The sequence below is a fragment of the Dunckerocampus dactyliophorus genome, chromosome 3 (genome assembly GCF_027744805.1).
Source record: "Dunckerocampus dactyliophorus isolate RoL2022-P2 chromosome 3, RoL_Ddac_1.1, whole genome shotgun sequence".
Classification (NCBI taxonomy): Eukaryota; Metazoa; Chordata; class Actinopteri; order Syngnathiformes; family Syngnathidae; genus Dunckerocampus; species Dunckerocampus dactyliophorus.
The window spans coordinates 25,827,827-25,846,208 of record NC_072821.1 but is presented as its reverse complement, the minus strand read 5'-3'; the positions used below and the strand labels follow the sequence as shown (position 1 = coordinate 25,846,208).

Sequence of the window (18,382 nt, the reverse complement as noted above, 5' to 3'; positions counted from 1 at the left end):
ACAGAGGATCGAAGCCGTAACCTTCAGGTTCGGAGATGGCCACTCTACCACCTTTTACTGTTGGTATGATTTTCATATTCTGGAATGCGGGATTGCTTTTAAGCCAGGTGTATGGGACACCCACCTTCCAAAAAGTTCCAACTTTTGTCTCGTCATACTACAGAGTATTTTCCCAAAGATCTTTGGGATCATCAAGATGTTTTCTGGCAAATTTGAGATGATCCTTAATGTTCTTTTTGTTCAACAGTAGATTTCATCTAGGAACTCTGCCATGCATGTCGTTTTTGCCCAGTGTCTTTCTTATTGTAGAGTCATGAACACTGACCTTACGTGAGGAAAGTGAGGCCTGCAGTTGTTTGGATGTTGTTGTGGGGCCTTTTGTGACCTCTTGAAGTCGTCGCTGCGCTCATGGGGTCATTTTGGTTGGTCGGCCACTCCTGGGAAGGTTCACCACTGTTCCATATTTTCGCCATTTGTGGATAATGGTTCAGACTGTGCTTCACTAGAGTCCTAAAGCTTTAGAAATGGCTTTATAACCTTTTCCACACTGACAGGTTTCAATTAATCTCAGTAGAGTTATGTTTTAACGGGGGGGCAATCACCTTTCCACACAGGGCCATGTAGGTTTGGATTTTTTTCTTTTTTTGATAATAACTTTCATATAAAAAGTGCATTTTGGGTTCAGTTGTGTTGTCCTTGACTAATATTTAAATTTGTTTGATGATCTGAAACATTGAAGTGTGACAAACATGCAAAAAAATAAAATAAAAATCAGGAAGGGGGCAAACACTTTTTCACAACACTTTAAGTGGAATGCTGCTGTCTAACCCTAACCTCTTGCCCTGTAAACTCTTCCTGACATTTCCAGATGACAAAGACAACCCACCGACTGCACTGGGACAGTTACTGTGAGAGTGAAGCGGTCAGTATCTGAGTGTCAGCTGTACACATACAGTATGTCCATGTTGGACCAAACCCAACAAGTAGCCTCAAATCATAGACGCCACTCTTTCTCTTGCACTTCCCCGCCCTTCTTCACATTTTTGTTCCCTTTTGGATATTTCCTGGGTTGCTTTGGGTCATGTTTATTCTCTCTGTTTATTTTCCTTGTCGTGTTGCTTGTTGGTATGTCTAGTCATATCCTGACCGCTATATGCCTTGTCTGCAACCCTTATGACTTTTTTGGACAGTGTTTTCTAATGCTGGTAGTAAATTCGTTCACACTTTAGATATAAAACTCTGATTTGTAAGCAAGCATAGATAAATTCAAGTAGACCTGCATGACGGTATTTGAGGAACTGCTGAATTTGTGGTTGCTACTAATAATTGCAAATATATATAGCTCTTCCTGTTTCAAACCTACAAAGAATTTGTAAGCCATTTGAGTATCAAAGCAGTTTTAATTGCAAAGATGCACACAGATTTTGATTTGCAAAAATATGTTGGGACCACTAGTCTACCTCAATTCACATTTCTGGAAGACTCAGCTTGCCTCCATTTCTGCTAAGTGTTTATGGTAAGACGACATATGAAGATAAAGTCTGATGTAAAATTATGCGGGTCAATTGTAGCACTCCTCATAGTCGATGGGGCGTTAAAGTTTAAAAGCAAATCAATATTATTGAACATGAACTTACTTCCACGTTGCTGCAGTTTTGTTGGCTGCACATCGATAATGTCACATCATAATGTCTTTTTGGATGAATTTTAGCAAGTTGTAAAGTAATCTTTAATACCTAAAAAAGTTATAGCAGCACTAATGAAAATTAATTTTATTCGACATTCCAATGGCCTCTGGCAAGTACGTAATTATGAAAAAATAAACTTTTGGGTTGATGAAACGATTTTTGTAGTATTTGACACAAACCTGAATTGAATTTGATGCATGTTTTGGAGTAATACGAGGGGTCTTTAACTTTAATCACTATTAGAACTGTCAACTATTTGTGTTTTATTTAAGACTGGCAGCATTTATATTGTAAACTACTTTATTTACCAAGCAGATCTCCAATCAAACAGTGTGCCGATCGTCTTTATGCTACGTTGTGGTCATTTGTTATTATGTAAAGGCACAAAGCCAGTATTCAACGGTTAGAATAAAAAGCTACTAAGAGTTAAAGCAAATACTCTTTGACCCTTTGGTGAACTAGTCAGAATCAGCTGGTGAGATAGGAGACCCTATTATAGTGTCACCATCATAAGGCTGGTCACACTATGTTTATGTTAATTAAACAACGACACAGCAGTAGTGTTATGAGGGCAAGACAATTAATATAATGACAACAAGAGAGTGTAGTTTTTTTCAAGTGACACTTGAAAAAGTTCGTACAGACCCCATGAACGTGATATGACTTGTAACTGGATGGATGGATGGCATAAAACAGTGTTCATTCATGAATATTCTTGAATAATGCATATGGATGACTGACTGGTTTCATTCATCACATTCAGTCAATCTATTGTGTAACAAGAATTTGGTTAATACAATGAAATTTCTTGTTGTATCACAATGTTTTTATTGATAATGATGATTTCAAGAAATAATCTGGCACCATCAATGTCACAAAACTGACATTGTTTTGTGTGAAAAATACAGAACTTTATTAGATTGTATGTGTTAATGGTGCACAGGTAACTTGACCAGACTGGACATTTGATAAGCAGAGTGATGCAGGAAAGAGGCCTATTAGCCTAAATGTGAGGGTCATGTTTGGAGTGTTTGCATTTCTGAAGCCTCGGAATGTGCTAATTATAGCAGCTATAGTGGAAGGGTCCATAAAGCAAAGATGGGAGGGACAGCAACGTAGAGAGAACCTGAGGGCTTAATATGGGCAACCACATCCTCGAATAATGGTTTGGTTTAATGACAGGGTTATATGCTCAAACAGTGACAAAATGGATCAAAGGCAGCAGCTGTGATGAAAGCCCTGGTGCTTAAATCGTATCAAAGCAACTGACGCAATTTTTATATTGTTTCTCAATAGTCTGTGTACAAATGCTGTGGTTGGTGAGCGTTCTCAGCCAACTTGAGTGCATGCAACAATCAAACGGAAACCAGCTACATTTTCCACCACAGAAAGAGAATCTTCATTGTCTGTACATCAGACCAATGTTGATAATTTCTTTGCTTTGTAGTTCTCCTTCAGGCCATTGCTGTTCTCCCCCAAGCTCCAGTCTAAACTAGAAAGCCTATTTTAAACAGTTTAGCAACACAAAACATTTACGCTCTGTTTATTTCAATAGCATCAGTAAGCTTTTGTCCACTTCATAGCAGTTTGTCATTAGCCACAGAGTCAGTGGGTGTGATGACTCTTCGTTTCCACATTTTGCAGGACTGCTTTGCTGTTGAAGGAGAAGATCTGAAGCACGACTTTGAGAGGCTTCAGCTGGGGATGGAGATGGTGGGATTTCTTCCTGCAACGCGAAAACAGTGAGTGACACACACACACACACAAACACACACACGCATACACACTGTAGATGTAACATACAGTTATCTCACAACAGAGTACCCCTCACACAATTATATAGAAGTTAAACTTGGATATACTTTACAATAGTCAGTGTACAGCTTTTATAGCGGTATAGAAATTACTATCCACTGACAATTACTTAGCACACAGGCTTTTTTCCAGTATACCCTTACATTAATTTTGCATACCCACGTTTAGGAATCACTGGTTTAAGCATATACTGTGCATACAGCAGATCATAGTTACATTCCGGGACCACCACCAAATGGCAAAAAACCACAAGTAATTGATAGGCCCATGAAAATGTTTAGCTTGACATTGACGTTCTCTGATTTCAAATCAACATTTGGAATAAAAGTGACTTGTAATTATTGTCTTATGAGGGCAGTCGAAAATAGTGCGTTAGCGGTGGTGATTAATTCATTTCATTAATTACGTAAACCTTTTTACCGTTATTACCACATACACACCGTGGCAAGGCGTCTGGATGCCGTCTGCCGCATGCACAAATATTGTGTCTCCATGGAGTCACACAGAGTCTTACGTTCTTTTATAAATGTATTATGACCTGAACGAATCAACAGCAGTGCAATTCCAAGACCATATATTAGGGGTGTGACATGATCTCATGTCACAAGATCTCGCGAGATTAAAACGTGACAAGATTTCTCAAGGGCACTAGGCCTGGGACGATAACAAATAAATTAATTAATCACACAATAAATAAAATAAACTTCATAATTTTTCTGACCTCAGTACATTTCCATGTGCATGCGTGTCTGTTTTCCTCGTCTCCTGCCTCCAAACAGGCAGGACGAGAGTTCACTCTGTACACCTTAGCATGTTTGTTCCATAGAACAACGGCATGAATGGAGTGAGCCCTTATGCCAATCATACAGTCTCTGTCTCGGTGGGTGTAGGAGGGGCCGCTAGCATACACACATAGTGAAGAAGAGTTTAGCCTCAGAGGAGCACTGCAAGGTAATGTAGTAGAAATTAAATGAGTAGATTGCAATATACAGTATTGGCATATATTTAAATTTGTTTTCATTGTACTTCTCTTAAAAGTCATCTCGTCTTGTCCTCGTAGAACAAACCTTGTGTATCGTCTCATCTCGTGAACGGAGTGTTTCATGACACCCGTACCATATACTGTATGTATCTCCAGCTCACAAACATGTCCCGAGTCCCTTTGTTATTGGAACGATACTTCCTCATTGTCACTAGACGACTGCGAGATACATTCACGGACATGCTGGACACCACAAAATCATCTTAATTATGCTTGTATGTGTAGTCTAAAGAAACGGAAATACAAAGAAAAACAATAAGTGGGTATTCTTATCACTCACTTTGTAACTCTTAATGTAGAAGGACAATTTGTCGCATTTAAGTTTGCACGAAAATCCCAGAAAATACACTCAAAACATATGAATTCAACTTAAATGAATCCAACCTCTCATTGGTCATAACCAGTATGAGGCAAAAAAAAATCAGACATTTATCTTTGAGCTTCATTTAAATTTTCAGTTAATGTTAATCATTTGACAACCCTAGTAATTATACACTCCTGATCAAAATCTTAAGACGAGTTGAAAAATTGCTAGAATTTGCATTTTGCAGACAGTTGATGCCCTTTGTGAAGCCATCTTCACCCCTTGGAGCAATGTTCCCACAAGCCTCCTGGAAACACTCGCATCAAGCATGCCCAAACCAATTTTTGCATTGCACTGACTTACAGCCTATTTGCAGTTTAATTGTTGTTTTCAATAAATTACTTTTTCAAAGTCCTTTTGTCTCACCCCCCACCTTCTTGCTTTTACATATTGTAGCTCTCCTTAAAACCTCATTAAGATCCAAATGTGCAAAATGCAATTTCTAACAATTTTTCAACTGGTCTTAAGATTTTGGTCAGGTCTGTATATATGTATATAAAGAAAGCGAGAGAAATACAGTCATCCCTTGTTTGTCATGGTTAATTGGTTCCAGGTCAGACAGTGATTAGTGAAATTCCATGAAGTAGGATTCCTTATTTATAAATGGAATATTTACTTAGCTAGAGCATAGACAACCTGCTGCTGGTGCTGCGTCTGCAATTTTTTTTTTTAATAACAAATATCAATTTTTTATGACTTAACTTTTTTCAACAATTAGCAGAACACGAACCAAGAACATTGCAAAAGACCACTGCCAACATTTAATTTTCACTTTACAGTACATCTCCACTCAGTGTGCTCATTTGTCATTAAATACAGGCATCATGTTTGAATAGAACACTCATAAAAAATACTAAGAGGTGATGCAAATATTCTTTGGTGAAATACTCAACATCAGTTGGTGAGCTACTGCTAGTATAGGAGCTAACTGTTGGAGAACCTTGTGATAGCATCACTGTTAAAAGCTGTACACACTATGTGTTTCAGGTGCACAACTTCGACACACAACTCGTGTTTTGAAGACAAGCCATGAGTATTATCATGACAACAAGAGAGCAAGATTGTTAAGTGACACTTAGTAAAAAGTACATTGTGATGATGAGCGTAGCTCGACAAAAACGAGGTCGCTAGATGCCGCCAGCCAGGCATGTAAACAAAAATGCCAGAAAGTGGAATGAGATTGAAACTTTAGCCATCACACACGCTGGCCTAGATAAGTTTAGCGTGTGTCAAGCTGTCGTCAATTGACTACACATTTTAAGGGCTATTGTTCATTCTCCCAATAATAAGAAACAAAGTGAAAGTCAACACAAGACATGTCGCATATCCTTTCACATGCGCAAGTGCCAGCAAGGCAGACAGGCGATTCTGGTCCTTATCAAAATAAAGCCCAGTGAAACAACTTTATATTTTAAATCGTTTTCAAACTAATTGTAATCTATATATGTATCTATATAGCATATATATCCATTCTTACAATATATTACTTAAAATAGTTTTCAAGTTAAAAAAAAAATCCTAAAATTTTTTTTAAGGTGTGTCAGCTTTTATTTTGTAGTAACGCACCGCCACGATCAATTACATGTAGCGGAAAACCTGTAATATTACTGACACCTAGAAGCTAGAGTAGAATATTGCATTTGTCTTTCAATGTGTTTTCTGAAGGTCTTATATTTATTTTTAGCTCATTTTGTCTATTTTATGCTTGCATACTTAATTTACACCAAAAATACATCAAATTTGCTTAAACATGCATATCCTTTTTTACCAATAATAGGCCGTAGTCAACTATGAAACAGCAATAATTAATTCATATATTTTCAAAAACTCTGCCAGAGTGAATCTGCGAAATTGAAAGGGTGATGTGGTTACGCTACCAGTCAAGAAAAAGTCACCACCTTGATTTAACTGTGCGAATAGATTTTAGGTCTTTGAATAATTACTGTATTTGCAGTGAGTAATGTGGACTTGTGGCATTCAAGTTGAGAAAGAGTCGTCTAGGGAGAATGAGCCATTATTTTCACACATGGCTTGGCACGAGTCCAGATCTTCAGTTCATGAAAAATCTTGGGGATGCACTGGAAAAAAATGTTTCCAAGTGGTCTGGTGCTCACGAAGTCAATGCTATATACAATGAACATACCCAGTGTGTTATCTAAACCCCTTACTCTAAATCTTTTTAGGATCTTCTCTTTGCTGTCAGCCATCCTCCACCTGGGCAACATTCGCTACAAGAGGAAAACCTACAGGGATGACTCTATTGACATCTGTAACCCAGAGGTTCTTCCTGTGGTTTCAGAGCTCCTGGAGGTACTACTAGATCATGTGTTTGCTTAGCTGGAAAGTCAAGAACTCACAAATGTCCACACCATTTAACTCTCTTAATGTCAGCTCAGACTAATCAACATGGATGCTAACACAAGTGGAATTAACATCTGGAATGTGTGCTTTGCCAAAAGTGGAAAGGTCATAAGTAAACAAATGGAATAATTTCTTTGCAAAAGTATCCCAAGATTTAAACATGGTGCTGAATGAAATTAGAGCAAGATGGTTTTCTTCATCTTCAGAGGAAAAAGATGGTATCTGGCTGCAAACACTATGTCATGCTGAAAGTCAGCATTTAGACATGCATAATGTGTTTAGATAATTGGTATCATCCAAGTCTTTCACTAAGTCACTCAGTGTATTATTCAGACATCCTTTTTATAGCTTTCTATCACAGTGCTGTCCAACTGCATTGGTAACTCTTGATTGTTCACTAAGTCAGTCCACGGGTGTTACTCTCCAGCCAAAATGTCTTTAATTTCCTGGGAGTAGTTAATGAATACCCTTCTGTTTATTTTACACACTGTACTGATATCGGCTCAGTGACAGAAGGCAATATCCTGCTAATGTGATCTAATCTTTAGATAATTATTGTTTGTGGAGCAGTAGATAATTGAGGGACTATAGGATTAAACATGTCTGTGCATCTTTTAATGTCACCTCTGACTGAACTTGTATACCAGAAGTACAATTTTTATACAGTATACAGACTGATACTGGTGTCGAAAGCAGTAAAACTAAATCGATGTGATGGTCAAATGCATTTGTCAGAATGCATATTGGGGCTTGAACTAACTGCTGTTTCTCACATCATGGCAAGGTCAAAGAGGAGATGCTCTTTGAAGCTCTGACAACACGCAAGACCATTACAGTGGGCGAGAAGCTGATTGTCCCTTATAGACTGGCAGAGGTGAGGAATTTTTCAGCTACACTAACTATCAGAAAATATTATAGTCAGCGATATGATTACAGAATATACAGATGAAAGTGTTGGAACACTTTCTTGTGCTCAAGTCTTGTTCTGTAGTGTGTCTGGAGGCACATTGCCAAGTCAATAATGGCTCTCCAGCCTGACCCGGCCATGTTTACAGGACAGCGTGGATCTCCTCCTGTACTCTTTCTCCTGCTCCTCCAGTCTGTGAAACACACACACACATACACACACACACACACACATAAATAAAAGCATAGTCATGCACGTAGTACATAAGTGTATTTAGACACGGGAAAGCATTTCAAGCCCCTGCTTGGAAAACACAAAAAACACACAAGTCAAGGTCTGCAGATGAGAGCCATCTCAATGAGAGAAAGACAACATAGTCATACATGGATGCTTAGTGTCACATACCTACCTGGTGTGAATAAACTCATCCTCCTCACAGATTCAGATATCCAGCTTGATGTATCATCAGTATTTGATACTTTTTGAACGCTTTCCTTAATTTGTTGCCTGAACACATTTTCTTTACAATCATCCCGAAGAAGATGCTCTGAGTGCTGAGGCACAGTATGTTTGTACAAGTACACATTCCCATCAAAACCGTCACAACCTCCCTTTGACTCATGAATGTTTGAGGCTCGTGTGATTGTTTTTTTGCGCACTGGGTGGTCTCATCTTAAATACTGTGCAATAACACTCATAACAATCAGATTTCCTATAAATGTAAAAGCCATACTTAAAAATATAACATATATACGAAATTAGTATTCCTCATTTGAGTATTTCCATGATTCTCATTTCCTCTAAATAATGAAATGCTTAGAGCCAATTAGAGCCAAAATGTGTCTACCTTTCGATAAATGTTTGCCTCGACTCATGAATGACTATTTGGATTGCGGGGTTTTCTAAAGATATCCTTCATTGCTTTGAGTCAGCAATTTATACTTTGTTTTCTTTTTAAAGACTGAGGCTCATCTTTGTTTCTGAAAGGTCAGAGCTTGCCATCGGAAATGTGAACGAGATGTTTTTTTTTGTAATTTGACAAGGGGGCTTTCTTTAAACAATCTGTGTTTATGAAATGCTGAATGACACAGTTCATACTTAAGATATTTACTTGTATTGCATAAGCTCTAGTGGTGTAACGATACATGTATTTGGATTTGGATTTTTTGCAATGGAAACTTCGGTTCCATACAGCTGCATAACACACACACACACACACACACACACACACACACACACACACACACACACACACACACACACACACACACACACACAGTACACATTCCATGTGAGGGACAGGAAGTCTACATTCGGTGTTGCGATCCACCTCCACAAGCCTGGGTAGTGTGCCTAAAAAGGGGGTGAAAAGGCAAGGCATTGGCATATATGTGGTGAAGTAGGCGAATGACAACAGTGCAACCCAGCCTTTGGCTAACGGGAGTCAAGGCTCGTAATAGTGCCAAGGAGAATCAAGAGCTGTGCTGTTAAAGTCTCCTGTTTTTGAAGACTTTTCCTCCCGGTGAAATACGTAAACTGACAAAGTCAAGTGGATAAGATGAAAGCAGTTTGCCACCACTATTCAGTAGAGCTCGAGAACAGTGTTATAAACTGGAACTATTAATTCTTCAGCTAACTTCATAACTTCAGCTCATAATAAACTTTCATTTACTAAAAATAAGATAATTCACACTGTTGCATACTTGCACTTTTCTAGAAAGAAACGCCATTTTTGGCCTGCGGCTTATTTAAAAAATACAATTAAATTAATTAATTTAATTAAATTGATATTATTAAATGTTACACTAATTTGCTTTGTTACCTACAACACAAAGCTTGTATAGCTTACAACACAGTATATTGACCTACATTGGATTGCACAATATGTAACAAAGTGCCCCACTAATACATGTTATATGTCTACAGTTGTAACATATATAACAAATATAACATAATGAACCAACAAAACACAAACCGGTTAAATAGCTCAGCACAACGAATATTACAAGCAGTCATATTTATCTATTTGAAAGATTGTACATATTGCAAATTTAATTTATAATGGCAGTGCATTACACTGTCATTCCATTTGGCAGAGCTATGTCCCATCAGAATTTAGCTATTTATCTTGTATTTCCTGAATTGTGTGTCTGTCGTTTGATTTACACCCATTCAATGTAGTTTAAATGGCATACTACAGTATTTGACTATTATTCATGTTCTTGCCAATTCGAACACATCCTCAAGTGTAATAATGTGGTCAGCAGCTCAAAATGCGAAGATGTTTTAAAACCCCAGGAAAGTTTCACTAGCCGAAGATAAGACAAAGACTTGTATTTTACTTGACTTTTATTTGTACTTGCAGGCGGGTACAGTGAGAGACTCCATGGCAAAGTCATTGTACAGTGCACTGTTTGACTGGATTGTCTTCAGGATCAACCATGCTCTGCTCAACATCAAGGACCTGGAAGAGCCTGCCAAGGTAAGTAAACTACAGATATGCCACTAACGAACATACAGGCACAGACTAGTCAGGCTTCAAATTGGTATGATTTTACAGAAAAAAACACATTATTCTTTCACAGATATTGTCCATCGGTGTGTTGGACATTTTCGGTTTTGAGGACTATGAGAACAACAGTTTTGAGCAGTTCTGCATCAACTTTGCAAACGAACGTCTCCAGCACTACTTCAATCAGCACACCTTCAAACTGGAACAGGTAAACACACCATTACAGTGTTTCCCGCAGGACTGCAGTGTATCTGTGATGGAGGCCCAGACCACATCATCTAATTTGCATAACTAACCATGACGCATGAGTGCTTTCAGAATACGGATATTTTTACTATGCATGTTTTTCTATGCGTTTTGGCCTCTCGTCCACCCGCAAACGTAGCTTTTTGTCATTAAAAGCTGAGCTTTTGCAAAAGTCCGGCTCAGTGTGGGTGTGTTTGTGTGGGAAACACTGCAGTAGGATTTAGAAGGCATCGAAATAAGGATCTTCTTAACTCATTCAATCCCAGCCATTTTTCAACAGACAACTCATTCGGTACCGGCCATTTTAGAAGACTGATCTTTCAAGGCACACAGAGTATTGTGTTGTATAAGATTTGACTCTTGTCCATCTATCCATTTTCTATACCGCTTCATCCTCATTAGGGGGCATGCTGAAGCCTATCCCAGCTGACTTCGGGTGACTCTTGTCATTCATCAGAATTCTGCCCTTTTCTGTTCAGTATATATATGCCAGTAAAACAATAGAATAATAATAAAAACAGTTTGACTCACTGTGTCATCTTACAAATAACACTAAACTCATCACACAGCAACTTAACACTCAGAATGTACACCTCACTGTGTCATCTTACAAATAACACTAAACTCATCACACAGCAACTTAACACTCAGAACGTACACCTAATAAATATACAAACAATATAGCAGTGAATCACAATAGTTAATTGAAGCTTGCAGACAGGTTGGGTACAATATCCTGTTTTCTATGTGATTGCTAAGAAAATTGTGGTAATCAGAAAACTGGTAGGTAGTTTGTGAATTGATGTTTGGCTCCATTTTTGAAAATTGGTACTACTTTAGCTATTTTCATTTTGTTTGGAATTATACCAGTCTGAAATGATAAATTACTGATGTACGTCAGCAGTTCTGCGATCTCATTAATGCCCCTTTTTATTGTTTCCATTTTAGTTCCATTACAATCAGTTGATGTTTCTGCTTTACATTTATTGACAACATCAATGACTTCCTTTTTTGTCACATCAGTGAGGGACATGGAGTTGGGATTCCTCTTTACAATTTCACTACCTTCCTCCACTACAAGGAATTTGTGATCCTTTCTTCCTTTTTTGGTCCAATATTTACGAAGTAGTTACTTAATATTTCAACTACCTCGTTCATATCATTATTTTTGGCATTTCCATCTGTAATATATTGAGGGTAATCTGCTTTCTTAGTACCATTCCTGATAATACTGGTTAGGATGTCCCATGTTGCTCTAATGTTGTTTTTATTCTTGTCTAGTGATTGACTATGATATTTTTTATTACACATCTGTTTTTCTTCTTACAGGCATTTTGTCATCCATGGCTGATTTCTGTTCTTTTGCTTTTCAGACAATTCTCTCAATGCTTATCGTATAACCCCATGTAAATATTTAGAAATGTTTCATATGCTTCATCCACATCACATTTAAGCACACACTCCCATCTTTGTTCTTCCAGATCTTTCTTAAAAGCATTGATACTTTTCCCTTTGTATCTTTGGAAAGTCCTTTTGTCTTCCATCTTTCTCTTTTTATCGTGTTCATTGTAAATTTTAAACACTCGAAGATGGTCACTAATGTTTTTCATTAGCAGACCACTAGTTGTGTTATTGTCAAAATCATTAGTGAATATATTATCAATTAGTGTGGCGCAGTGGCCTGTTATTCTGCTTGGTCTGGTGATTTTAGGATATAGACTCAAGCTGTACATCTTTGAAGTCATCTATTATCCTTTGCTTATTTCCATCCATCCATCCATCCATCCATCCATCCATCTTCTTCAGCTTATCCGAGGTCGGGTTGCGGGGGCAGCAACCTAAGCAGTGAAGCCCAGACTTCCCTCTCCCCACCTACTTCATCCAGCTCCTCCTAGCGGATCCCGAGGCATTCCCATGCGTTCCCATGCCAACGTGTCCTGGGTCTTTCCCCGAGGCCTCCTACCGGTCGGACGTTCCTTGAACACGTCCCCAGGGAAGTGTCCGGAAGGCATCCTGACCAGATACCCAAGCCACCTCATCTGGCTCCTCTCAATGCGGAGAAGCAATGGATCTACTCCGAGCTTGTCCGGATGACAGTGCTTCACACCTTATCTCTCAGGGAGAGCCCAGCCACCCTACGGAGAAAACTCATTTTGGCCGCTTGTACCTGCGATCTTGTCCTCATGACAAAGCTCAAAGCTCATGACCATAGGTGAGGGTAGGAACGTAGATGGACTGGTAAATTTAGAGCTTTGCCTTTCGGCTAAGCTCCCACTTCACCACAACGGACCGATGCAGAGTCCGCATCACTGCAGGCGCCATACCAATCCTCCTGTCTATCTCGCATTCCATCTTTCCCTCACTCATAAACAAGACCCCACAGTACTTACACTCCTCCACTTGGGGCAGGATATCATCTCCGACCCGGAGATGGCACTCCACCCTTGTCCGAGTGAGAACCATGGACTCGGTCTTGGAGGTGCAAACCGATCCAGTGAGAGTTGAAGGTCACGGCTCAATGAATCCAGCAGGACCACATCATCTGCAAAAAGCAGAGACCCAATCCTGCAGCTACCAAACCAGAACCCCTCAATTCAAGGACCCTGCCGAGAATGTTGAGCTGGCCCACAGTTCCACGACCAGGACGAAAACCACACTGCTCCTTCTGAATGCGAGATTCAACTATCTGGCGGATCCTCCTCTCCAGAACCCCTGAATAAACCTTACCAGGAAGGCTGAGAAGTGTGATCTCATGATCGTTGGAACACACCCTCCACCACCCCGGTCAGCCAATCCAGAGGCACCGCCCCCGATCTCCATGCGATGCTGCAGAGTCGTGTCAACCAAGACACGCCCACAGCATCCAGGGCCTTAAGGAACTCCGGTCGGATCTCATCCACCCCTGGGGCCCTGCCATCAAGGAGTTTTTGACATTGTGAACTGTAGTGCTGTCCTTTCGAAAAAGCCAGTCATTAACACACAGATGAGGGCCTTCAGTCATGAGGGATGCCCCCTGAAACATCTCCACATAGCCAGCTGTCATTTGAAGCCCCTGCACAACCTGAAGCGCCATTGTTCCATTGAAGGAAAAAGCACACTAGATCATGATGGCACCCCCTCCACTGTACCGTGTGGAAAACATCTCAGGTGGGATCACCTTGTCAGTAACGTTATAAGCCATCAGGATCACCAAGGATAATTTTTTTCTCGTCAGAGAATAAAACTTTGTTCCACCTTTGAATGTCTTGTGTTTGATGCTCTGTGCAAATTACAAACAAGCCATTTTGTGGCGTTGAAGGAGACGAGGACTTTTGAAGACATATTTTGTTCTTAAAACCCTTCTCTCGCAAATGTCGTCTGATGGTTATCGGACTATACTCGGCACCAGTAACAACTTTCATTTGGGAGGATTGGCTTATGTCTTGGCGGATGGCCAGTCAGATCCTCCGGCTCAGGGCTGGTGAAATATTTTTTGGTCTACCACTTGACTTTTTTGTTTCATAAAGACAAATGACTGTCTGACTGCGTCCAACCTCAGCAGCAATGGCATGATTGCGAGACCTTGCTTATGCAGCTCAACAATCAGACCGCGTTCAAAGAGAGAAAGCTTTTTTGCCTTTGCCATCCAGAGGTCATGACAGTGTGAATACCTGACAGAAAAGGACATTGAAACCACATTTTATGGTTCAATGGACTTTTGGAATTTTAAAGGCTTTAGTCTTCAACTTTTGATCAGCTAACTATTTCACTTCCACAATAAATTACTGACTCAAAAGTTTTTTTTTGTCTCACTTCCATTTCTTGTTTTTGCATTTTTCTCCTTAAGGCTCTCTTCTGTGGGAGGAGTAAATGGTTGTTTGTCTATATGTGCCCTGCAATTGGATGTTGACCAGTCCAGGGTGTACCCTGCCTCTCTCAAGCTGGGATAGGCTTCAGCATACCCTCACAACACTTATGAGGCTTAAACGGCACAAAAAATGCATAAATTACCATTGTTATGTAACATCTTCTGTTTTGGAATATTCACTCCTGGTTGTCCACAGCATAGAATGTGGCTTTGAAGAGAATAATTACTTGGCAACCAGAGAAATGGAGACGTCAGGGATTTTTATTAAACTTCTCTAGATTATGGTCTTTATTGACTAAAGCTCTTTCCCATGAACTTAAAAACAACATGCAGATGGAAGGCCAGTTGGTGTCAAAATTAAACCATCAAGAGACTGAGAAAGATCTGAAGTGTGTGTGTGTGTGTGTGTGTGTGTGTGTGTATGTATGTGTTGTTTTTTGGCAGGGGGAAGGAAGTTTTTGGCTTTTTAACTTATATCATTTAGAATGATTTAAATTTAGTTTTGCATTTTGTAGATGACAGTTAATAGTTTGAGATTTTCAGTGCTACATGTGATTCTTAAAGTCTTCCAATTCATGTTCATTCTCTGCAGTTATTATTATTATTATTATTATTATTGTACATAACCGGATGAGATACCTTCAGTTTTACCAAAAGCTATTTTTTTACACTAATTGTTTTGTTGAACGCTGTGCTTACTGTTTGTGTCCTGTGTAGGAGGAGTACAGGGCAGAGGGCATCAGCTGGAGGAATATTGAATACATTGACAACACAGGCTGCATCAGTCTTATCAGCAAGAAGCCCACAGCTCTGTTCCACTTGCTGGATGAAGAGTGCAAGTGAGTCAGCTATTTTTTGGAATATACCATATAGTGCTCCTTTTATATGAGAACTAACAAATAATCAATGCATTTGTATCGAATTGCTGCAGTAATGCCAGTTTTTATCCACAAATTCAAAATTATTTGAAAAGAAAAGTATGATTGAAGGTTTTCAGTACAGTACATGGTATATCTAGGGAGTTGAATCACAGCATTTGCACTGGACCTGGATTAGAAGTGAAACAACAAGTTAGAAATCAAGCGAGTACTCTGCTCTGATTGAACACTCAGTAGGTAAGTTTAATAATAGGACGACCATTTCTTCTGTAGACCACCCATCTGCCTGGGCCATAAGGTCGAATTGGGCATTAAACAGTATCGTCGTACTCGTCGTATAGTCTTCATTGTGAGCGGATTATCCCCATGCAACACAACATGAGCTTTCGCTTTAAGCTGCACTCTTCTCCATTAGATACCAAGCCATCTAGATTTGTGTTGAACGGACAGCGCCTTCCTTTCGCTCCCGCTCAAAGCTTGACCAAACCACCCATCAACATGGCACGAATCTCGTGGTGGCGTAGCAAGCGAATAGCACAGACGCAAGGTGCATTCATGGACATCTGGTCATTTTATTTTTGGCAAAGACCCCACGACCCCACTGAAAACGGCTGTCGCAATCCACCAATCACCAATTGAATCAATGCGATCAATCCTTTTGCAGTAATTAATGACAGTTGACGCCTTCCACAGTTGAAATAATCAGAATGACTCGAAATAAGACATAAGAAATTGCTGTAAAACAGCAGACTAGAAGTGATGGGACAAGCAAACGGCCGTAGCACGAATGCTCGGCGTGAGTGCTGACCAGTGGAGGCAAGGAGAGGGAGGGGGAATTGCCCCAAGTCCAGCACGGCATGAGTGTGAGTATCCCTGATCTTCATAAGACATTTTGACAATTGGCTTGTGGAAGCCGCTGGGGAAAGACTCTGTTGTGTTTCAGGTCCTTTAAGGCATTACCTCTCACCATCAAAAACCTTTAGGGTGAATTGGAACAGAAATTATGATTTTGTGCAATATGACAGCGAAAGCAGCTACACTTATCCTTCAGAATGGATACTGAAGTTCTTCCAGCTCTGAATAGCTGCTATGCAATGCGCCTGTGTTGTTTTGATAGCTCACATTTCACCCCGTTTCAAAGCCCCTGGTGTCTCATTCCTTCCCTCTTCCTGTAATCTGTTGATTTTCCGCAACAGTTCTGGCTCTTGATATGAAAGGGAGCAATAGACATGACTTTAGATGACTGCAGTGTCAGGAGATAAGATGTCTGACTGGTTAAGGTTGAGATTATTTCAACCAGCTTGTCTTTCATGGTCTGGATGGAATATGTTTTTTCATATGTCATGTTAAATTAACAAATCAAGAATTTGGTGTCTTTTGGCAGTATGTGTTTGTGACGTGGCTGTAAACGGATTTTCTTTTCAGACCTCCTCCTCACAATGTATTAATTTGCAGTGCAGATGTTAAAACACATTGCCGTGCAGTTTGCCAAGATTGCTGCGTGTTAAAAACTTTTCTTTGATTTTAGCTTCCCACAAGCCACCAACCAGACTTTATTGGATAAATTCAAGCGGCAGCATGAGGGGAATAGCTACATTGAGTTCCCTGCAGTCATGGAGCCTGCCTTCATTATCCGGCACTATGCCGGCAAGGTCAAGTATGGTGTCAAGGTCAGTGTTGTCCTCACTTTGCATCTGTTTGTAATTAAATGGAGAGAACAGAAAATTACAATTACACACGTCTCCAATTTATTGTACGGTACAATAGAACCTCAGTTAGCGTCATTAATCCGATCCAGAAGGTCTGACTCTAACCAAAATGCTAAATGAATCACTTTTTCCCATAAGAAATCATGTAAATCCAGTTAACCCCTTCTAGAAAGGCAAAAATGTTAACACAAAACATGATTTTATAGTTTTACAATTAGTTTTACATGTAGAAAACAATTTGCATGAATGCCAAAAAAGTTTGAAAAAAAACTAACAAAATGAAAGTACTCCCTTAAAAAACATTTTTGTCGTACTACTGTCATAGATAACCAACTATGAAATAGGAGTAAAATGAAGTGGTGATTTTGACACGCCCCCCCCGGCGAGTTTTGTAAACCAACGCCATCTTGGCTGTGACGCCACGTCCTGAACACGTTCCAGGAACCAAATTCAAACAAATGCAGAAAAATATGGATTTACTGACTGAAACTGACAGATCTACTATAAGATAGGATAGAAAGACGAGTGACAGCAAGCCATGTTTTGTCTAAAAATTCAGGTCTAGAACACTTAGGAACGCACGTGAAGAAAGTGACATATTCACAACAATAATAACATTCACTAATATTGTGTTGTGAGGAGTATCATATGTTTTACTGGCAGTGATAGCCACTGACAGCTATCAGTTGGCTCTTTGCACACTTCACAGAGCTGAAGATGATAAAACAGTGTTGTTTAGTAAGCAACTGGTATGAAAACCCATATTATTGTAAGATTTGTAGTGACGCTGAAATCAAAGACGGCCTTTAGGATTTATTGTTGCACGGTACAACATATACCACATTAGCTGCCTAGCTAACGTGTTGGAGGAAGTCAGATAGGAATTAGCAATGCATTAGCCACCATGGCTAATAGCCGCTGGCTACAATGGAGCATACATTATTAGCATGATAAATGTAGATGGACTTACTGCCACCTTGGAAAGTTTTTCCATGGTCGACGTCTTCTGGGTT

The 18,382-nt window shown here is 39.6% G+C and overlaps 1 protein-coding gene across 12 annotated transcripts in view; it reads left to right on the top strand.

Annotated features, from left to right (window-relative positions):
• Positions 1-18,382, top strand: part of myo9aa (myosin IXAa) — a 155,279-nt gene that overhangs the window by 92,373 nt on the left and 44,524 nt on the right. For 11 of the 12 annotated variants that reach the window (XM_054771671.1, XM_054771675.1, XM_054771672.1 and 8 more), the window contains 8 exons: positions 869-922; positions 3,333-3,430; positions 7,093-7,219; positions 8,055-8,144; positions 10,543-10,659; positions 10,763-10,897; positions 15,500-15,621; positions 17,189-17,330. In XM_054771671.1, coding sequence (XP_054627646.1) covers positions 869-922; positions 3,333-3,430; positions 7,093-7,219; positions 8,055-8,144; positions 10,543-10,659; positions 10,763-10,897; positions 15,500-15,621; positions 17,189-17,330 — 885 coding nt within the window. The remainder of the gene's footprint in view (positions 1-868; positions 923-3,332; positions 3,431-7,092; positions 7,220-8,054; positions 8,145-10,542; positions 10,660-10,762; positions 10,898-15,499; positions 15,622-17,188; positions 17,331-18,382) is intronic. The other variant, XM_054771678.1, reaches the window with a different exon arrangement.